The sequence below is a fragment of the Aethalodelphis obliquidens genome, unplaced genomic scaffold (genome assembly GCF_003676395.1).
Source record: "Aethalodelphis obliquidens isolate GAN/ISIS:26980383/991018 unplaced genomic scaffold, ASM367639v1 scaffold43, whole genome shotgun sequence".
NCBI lineage: Eukaryota > Metazoa > Chordata > Mammalia > Artiodactyla > Delphinidae > Aethalodelphis > Aethalodelphis obliquidens.
In genome coordinates, this window is record NW_020837987.1 from 16,676,123 (window position 1) to 16,684,414 (window position 8,292).

The 8,292-nt window shown below is 39.9% G+C and overlaps 1 protein-coding gene across 1 annotated transcript in view; it reads left to right on the top strand.

The window, feature by feature from the left end:
- The window catches only part of LOC113606277 (zinc finger protein 85-like), a 15,554-nt gene extending 7,761 nt beyond the window's left edge, over window positions 1–7,793 (top strand). Inside the window, exon 3 of the mRNA XM_027080392.1 lies at window positions 7,312–7,793. Within this exon, the coding sequence (XP_026936193.1) occupies window positions 7,312–7,793 (482 nt within the window). The remainder of the gene's footprint in view (window positions 1–7,311) is intronic.
- Window positions 7,794–8,292: the final 499 nt, after the last annotated feature.

The following is an 8,292-nucleotide window of genomic DNA, read 5'->3' on the forward strand; positions in this document are numbered from 1 at the left end:
CATGTAGCTGTCCAGTTTTCCCAGCACCACTTATTGAAGAGGCTGTCCTTTCTCCACTGTACATTCCTGCCTCCTTTATCAAAGATAAGGTGACCATAGGTTCGTGGGTTTATCTCTGGGCTTTCTATCCTGTTCCATTGATCTATATTTCTGTTTTTGTGCCAGTACCATTCTGTCTTGATTACTGTAGCTTTGTAGTATAATATGAAGTCAGGGAGCCTGATTCCTCCAGCTCCGTTTTGTGTTCTCAATATTGCTTTGGCTATTCGGGGTCTTTTGTGTTTCCATACAAATTGTGAAATTTTTTATTCTACTTCTGTGAAAAATGCCAGTGGTAGTCGATAGGGATTGCATTGAATCTGTAGATTGCTTTGGGTAGTAGAGTCATTTTCACAATGTTGATTCTTCCAATCCAAGAACATGATATATCTCTCCATCTGTTTGTATCATCTTTAATTTCTTTCATCATTATCTTATAATTTTCTGCATACAGGTCTTTTGTCTCCTTAGGTAGGTTTATTCCTAGATATTTTATTCTTTTTGTTGCAGTGGTAAATGGGAGTGTTTTCTTGATTTCACTTTTGGATTTTTCATCATTAGTGTATAGGAATGCCAGAGATTTCTGTGCATTAATTTTGTATCCTGCTACTTTACCAAATTCATTGATTAGCTCTAGTAGTTTTCTGGTAGCATCTTTAGGATTCTCTATGTATAGTATCATGTCATCTGCAAACAGTGACAGCTTTACTTCTTCTTTTCCGATTTGGATTCTTTTTATTTCCTTTTCTTCTCTGACTGATGTGGCTAAAACTTCCAAAACTGTGTTGAATAAGAGTGGTGAGAGTGGGCAACCTTGTCTTGTTCCTGATTTTAGTGGAAATACTTTCAGTTTTTCACCACTGAGGATGATGTTGGCTGTGGGTTTGTCATATATGGCCTGTATTATGTTGAGGAAAGTTCCCTCTATGCCTACTTTCCACAGGGTTTTTATCATAAATGGGTGTTGAATTTTGTCGAAAACTTTCTCTGCATCTATTGAGATGACCATATGTTTTTTCTCCTTCAATTTGTTAATATGGTATATCACGTTGATTGATTTGCATATATTGAAGAATCCTTGCATTCCTGGAATAAACCCCACTTGATCATGGTGTATGATCCTTTTAATGTGCTGTTGGATTCGGTTTGCTAGTATTTTGTTGAGGATTTTTGCATCTATGATCATCAGTGATATTGGCCTGTAGTTTTCTTTCTTTGTGACATCCTTGTCTGGTTTTGGTATCAGGGTGATGGTGGCCTCGTAGAATGAGTTTGGGAGTGTTCCTCCCTCTGCTATATTTTGGAAGAGTTTGAGAAGGATAGGTGTTAGCTCTTCCCTTAATTTTTTTTTTTTTTTGAAAATTCAAAATCATTTATTGTCACATTATTATTATATTTAAAAGGTTGTAATTGGATTGAATGACTGGGTTCCCTTAATTTTTGATAGAATTCACCTGTGAAGCCTTCTGGTCCTGGGCTTTTGTTTGTTGGAAGATTTTTAATCACAGTTTCAATTTCAGTGCTTGTGATTGGTCTGTTTATATTTTCTATTTCTTCCTGATTCAGTCTTGGCAGGTTGTGCATTTCTAAGAATTTGTCCATTTCTTCAAGGTTGTCCATTTTATTGGCATAGAGTTGCTTGTAGTAATCGCTCATGATTTTTTGTATTCTGCAGTGTCAGTTGTCACTTCTCCTTTTTCATTTCTAATTCTATTGATTTGAGTCTTCTCTCTTTTTTTCTAGATGAGTCTGGCTAATGGTTCATCAATTTGGTTTCTCTTCTCAAAGAACCACCTTTTAGTTTTATTGATCTTTGCTATCATTTCCTTGATTTCTTTTTCATTTATTTCTGATCTGATCTTTATGATTTCTTTCCTTCTGCTAACTTTGGGGGGTTTTTGTTCTTCTTTCTCTAATTGCTTTAGGTGCAAGGTTAGGTTGTTTATTTGAGATGTTTCCTGTTTCTTAAGGTAGGATTATATTGCTATAAAGTTCCCTCTTAGAACTGCTTTTGCTGCATCCCATAGGTTTTGAGTCATCGTGTCTCCATTGTCATTTGTCTCCAATCTGTGTCTTTTCGTGGGAGCATTTAATCCATTTCCATGTAAGGTAATTATCAATATGTATGTTCCTATTGCCATATTCTTAATTGTTTTGGGTTTGTTATTCTAGGTCTTTTCCTTCTCTTGTGTTTCTTGCCTAGAGAAGTTCCTTTAGCATTTGTTGTAAAGCTGGTTTGGTGGTGCTGAACTCTCTCAGCTTTTGCTTGTCTGTAAAGGTTTTAATTTCTCCATCAAATCTGAATGAGATCCTTGCTAGGTAGAGTAATCTTTGTTGTAGGTTTTTCTCCTTCATCACCTTAAATATGTCCTGCCACTCCCTTCTGGCTTGCAGAGTTTCTGCTGAAAGATCAGTTGTTAACCTTATGGGGATTCCTTTGTGTGTTATTTGTTGTTTTTCCCTTGCTGTTTTTTTTGTTTTTTTTTTTTTTGCGTACACGGGCCTCTCACTGTTGTGGCCTCTCCCGTTGCGGAGCACAGGCTCCAGACGCGCAGGCCCAGCAGCCATGGCTCACGGGCCCAGCTGCTCCGCAGCATGTGGGATCTTCCCAGACTGGAGCACGAACCCACATTCCCTGCATCGGCAGGCGGACTCTCAACAACTGTGCCACCAGGGAAGCCCCCTTGCTGTTTTTAATATGTTTTCTTTGTATTTAATTTTTGACCGTTTGATTAATATGTGTCTTGGCGTGTTTCTCCTTGGATTTATCCTGTATGGGACTCTCTGTGCTTCCTGGACTTGATTAACTATTTCCTCTCCCATATTAGGGAAGTTTTCAACTATAATCTCTTCAAATATTTTCTCAGTCCCTTTCTTTTTCTCTTCTTCTTCTGGGACCCCTATAATTTGAATGGTGGTGCATTTAATGTTGTCCCATAGGTCTCTGAGACTGTCCTCAGCTCTTTTCATTCTTTTTTCTTTATTCTGCTCTGCAGTAGTTATTTCCACTATTTTATCTTCCAGGTTACTTATCCATTCTTTTGCCTCAGTTATTCTGCTATTGATCCCTTCTAGAGTATTTTTAATTTCATTTATTGTGTTGTTCATCATTGCTTGTTTCCTCTTTAGTTCTTCTAGGTCCTTGTTAAATGTTTCTTGCATTTTCTCTATTCTATTTCCAAGATTTGGGATCATCTTTACTATCATTATTCTGAATTCTTTTTCAGGTAGACTGCCTATTTCCTCTTCATTTGTTAGGTCTGGTGGGTTTTTATCTTGCTCCTTCATCTGCTGTGTGTTTTTCTGTCTTCTCATTTTGCTTATCTTACTGTGTTTGGTGTCTCCTTTTTGCAGGCTGTACGTTCATAGTTCCTATTGTTTTTGGTGTCTGCCCCCAGTGGCTAAAGTTGGTTCAGTGGATTGTGTAGGCTTCCTGGTGGAGGGGACTAGTGCCTGTGTTCTGGTGGATGAGGCTGGATCTTGTCTTTCTGGTGGGCAGGTCCACGTCTGGTGGTGTGTTTTGGGGTGTCTGTGACCTTATTATGATTTTAGGCAGCCTCTCTGCTAATGGATGGGGCTGTGTTCCTGTCTTGCTAGTTGTTTGGCATAGGGTGTCCAGCACTGTAGCTTGTTGGTCGTTGAGTGAAGCTGGGTGTTGCTGTTGAGATGGAGATCTCTGGGAGATTTTCACCGTTTGATATTACGTGGAGCTGGGAGGTCTCTTGTGGACCAGTGTCCTGAAGTTGGCTCTCCCACCTCAGCGGCATAGCACTGACTCCTGGCTGCAGCACCAAGAGCCTTTCATCCACAGGGCTCAGAATAAAAGGGAGAAAAAGTAGAAAGAGAGAAAGAAAGAGGATAAAATAAAATAAGATAAAGTAAGATAAAATAAAGTTATTGAAATAAAAAATAATTATTACGAAAAAGAAATTTTTAAGTAAAAAAAAAAGGACGGACAGAACCCTAGGACAAATGGTGAAAGCAAAGCTATACAGACAAAATCTCACACAGAAGCATACACATACACACTCACAAAAAGAGGAAAAGGGGAAAAAATAATAAATCTTGCTCTCAAAGTCCACCTCCTCAATTTGGGATGATTCGTTGTCTATTCAGGTATTCCACAGATGCAGGGTACATCAGGTTGATTCTGGAGATTTAATCCGCTGCTTCTGAGGCTGCTGGGAGAGATTTCCCTTTCTCTTCTTTGTTCACACAGCTCCCAGGGTTCAGCTTTGGATTTGGCCCCGCCTCTGCGTGTAGGTCGCCGGAGGGCGTCTGCGCTCAGACAAGACGGGGTTAAAGGAGCAGCTGATTCGGGGGCTCTGGCTCACTCAGGCCGGGGGGAGGAAGGGGTACGGATGTGGGGCGAGCCTGCAGCGGCAGAGGCCGGCGGGACCTTGCACCAGCCTGAGGCATGCCGTGCGTTCTCCCGGGGAAGTTGTCCCTGGATCCCGGGACCCTGGCAGTGGCGGGCTGCACAGGCTCCTGGGATGCGAGGTGTGGATAGTGACCTGTGCTTGCACACAGGCTTTTTGGTGGCGGCGACAGCAGCCTTAGTGTCTCCCGCCCATCTCTGGGGGTCCGCGCTGTTAGCCGCGGCTCGTGCCCGTCTCTGGAGTTCCTCTAAGCAGCGCTCTGAATTCCCTCTCCTCGCGCACCAGGAAACAAAGAGGGAAGAAAAAGTCTCTTGCCTCTTCGGCAACACCAGACATTTCCCCGGACTCCCTCCCAGTAGCCGTGGTGCACTAACCCCCTGCAGGCTGTGTTCAGGCCGCCAACCCCAGTCCTCTCCCTGCGCTCCGACCGAAGGCCCAGGTCCGAGCCTCAGCTCCCAGCCCCGCCCGCCCCGGCGGGAGAGCAGACAAGCCTCTCGGGCTGGTGAGTGCCGGTCGGCACCGATCCTCTGTGCGGGAAGCTCTCCGCTTTGCCCTCTGCACCCCTGTTGCTGCGCTCTCCTCCACGGCTCCGAAGCTCCCCGCTCTGCCTCCCGCAGTCTCCGCCCGCAAAGGGGCTCCTAGTGTGTGGAAACCTTTCGTCCTTCACGGCTCCCTCCCACTGGTGCAGGTCCCATCCCTATTCTTTTGTCTCTGTTTATTCTTTTTTCTTCTGCCCTACGCAGGTACGTGGGGGAGTTTCCTGCCTTTTGGGAGGTCTGAGGTCTTCTGCCAGCATTCAGTGGGTGTTCTGTAGGAGTTGTTCCTTGTGTAGATGTATTTCTGATGTATCTGTGGGGAGGAAGGTGGTCTACGCGTCTTACTCTTCCGCCATCTTCCCCCTCTCTCCAACTCTGGGCTTTTTGTATACGTTTATTACATTTATGTGTGTTCCATTGATTCCTAGAATGAGTGTTTTCATGATGAAAGGGTACTGAATATTGCCAATTTATTTCTCTGCATCATTTGATAAGATTATATGGTATAAACTTCATTCTGTGTATGTGGTCTTTTTAACGTTTCTATTTGTTGAAACACCCTTGAATTCTACAAATAATTCTGAATTTTTCATGGCATATATATATGGCTGTGCCCGGTCTTAGTTGTGGCACACCAGATCTTCGATCTTCATGGCCGCATGTGGGATCTTTTAGTTGCGGGGTGCGGGATCTTTTAGTTGTGACATGCGGGATTTTTAGTTGTGGCATGCTAACTCTTAGTTGTGGCGTGCGGGATCTAGTTCCCTGACCTGGGATTGAACCCGGACCCCCTGCACTGGGAGGGCAGAGTCTTAGCCACTGGACCACCAGGGAAGTCCCCATGGCATATAATTATATTAATATCCTTTATAATGTAGCTTGATAGTATTTTATTGAAGGCTCTGTAGCTGTATTCATCACAGATATTGGTTTGTAGGGTTTTTTTTTTGTTTTTTTTTTTTTTGTTTTTTTTTTTGTAGGTTTTTTTTAAAAAAATAATTTGGACTGTCTTTGTTTGGCTTTGATATGTGGTAACCCTGGACTCACAGAAACTGTTTTGATAATTTCTCTTTAAACTTTGGAAATGTTTGTGGAGAATTGGTGTTACTTTTTCTTGAAATGTTGCTGGAATCATCCAGGTAATTTATCTGCTTCAGGGATTCTTAAAATTACTTTTTTCGCCTATTTACTAGTTGTACTTTTGTTGTGGGTTTTTAAAATCCCTTCGTGATAAAGTCTGAGTAGGTTGTATCTTTCTAGAAATTCAATCTCTTTTTTTCAAAATGTCCAATTTGTTGGTGTAATATTGTTCATAGCAGTGTCTTGTAATTACTTTCAGTTTTATGGTATTATTTATAATGTCTCTTTTTACTTCTGATTTTACTTACGTCTTCTCTCTTATATTCTTCATCTAGGTAAGGGTTTGTCAAGTTTATTTAAAATTGTAAAGTATATTCACTCAAAGTAGTAAGTGGAATAATTTGCTATTTGATATCTTTCAGCCATACTTCTCATTACACTCAGGGTTTGTTGCCAAAGAAGCCATGCATAGAAGATTTATTCCAAAAAAGTGCTGCTGGGAAAATAAGACAGCTGTCACCTTGGAAATTTATATTTAATGAAAGACTGGGAATGTAAGGGAGCATGTGAAGTGTTGAAAGGATATTATTATGGACATAAACAAGTTTTGACATTTACCCATGTTGAAAACATTACTCTGAAAAGAAATCAAGGATGTAAGTCCAATTGGGGAAAAAATCTATTTTACAATAATATTTGCAGAAAAATACATTTTTGAAAGCAAAGACCCACATTATTTTTTTTAAATCCATATTCTCTGAAAGGAAATTTGAAAAATATGGAAAGTCATCGACCCTATGCTGCAAATAATCACTCAGATCATTATGAATATAGGCTTGGATTAAACATTTATTCAAACATGTGTGAAAACCAGAGGTTTAAAAATGTTGAATGAATATCCCAATATGATCAATTTGAGAGGTCCCTTACCAAGGGTTTATTATTCTTTAACCAACAAACATTTTCTCCCCATTCTGAACTCTGTAATGTTGGTAATAAAGGGAGAGTCTTTATCCAACCATCATCCTTCAGTAGGTATCATAGTAGAGATAATGTGGAACAACATTACATGTGTAATCAAATGAGTGATACCTTAAGCAAAAGCCCTATGTTCAATAATTATGAGAGTGTTTATAATGGAACTGGAGGATATCCATGCATTGAAGCTGGGAATACCATTGACCAAGACTCAAATCTTATGAAACATCAGAGAACTCAATTTTCAGAGAACCATTAGATAAAGAATGAATGTAGTAATGTCCTTTGTCAAAGCTCAGGTCTTATTACCCATGAGACCATCCATATTGGAGAGAAGAATTACACATTTAGCGAATGTGGTAGAGTTCTTAACCAGTCTTCGAAACTTACTCAACATCAGGGTAGTCACACTAGGAAAGAACATTACAAGTGTAATAAATGTGGGAAAGTCTATAATCAGTTATTAAATCTAAATAGACATAGGAAAATCCATACTGGAGGGAAACATTACAAATCTAAAGAATGTGGCAAAGCCTTTACCCAATGCTCAGTTCTTAATCAACATCAGAGTATTCATACTGGGGAGAAACCATACACATGTAAAGTATGTTGTAAAACCTTTACCCATTGCTCAAATCTTACTCAACACCAGGTAATTCATAAGCGGAGAAATATGGCAAAGTTTTTTGCCAAATATGGCAAAACTTTTAACCAGAGCTGTCACCTCCCTCAACATCAGAGAGTGCATGCAGGAGAGAGACCCTACAAGTGTAATAAGTGATGAAAGACATTAGTCCTAAATATACACATTTGAAAACACCGAAAAGTTCAAACTGGAAAGAAAGTTTAATGACATGAAAGACGTAAGAAAGATTTTAATAAAAAATCAAATGCAAATAAATACCACATAAGTCATAGTAGATAGCATTCAGTCAATAATTGTTTTCTGCTATTAGTCTAAATCAGAACATTACAGAAAATAATCCAAAATTAAAACACTTTGAAAAATTATTTGTTAGTATGGATCATCAAGGGAATGGATGATTGCACAGGTATAATTATTAACATTGTGTCCTCATTTATAGTGACATTATTTGAGATTACTTGAAAACAAAAATTAACAGAACTCTCAAATTATGACATGCGATGCTTTTATTTCTAGTATGTATGTGAACTCATGGTTTTGACTGTTGCTGCATTAAAAATAGAGAAGCCCTTCTATATTAGGTGTGAATCACTTATATCTACGTTTCCATGGCAGACTAAGAATCCTGAAATGT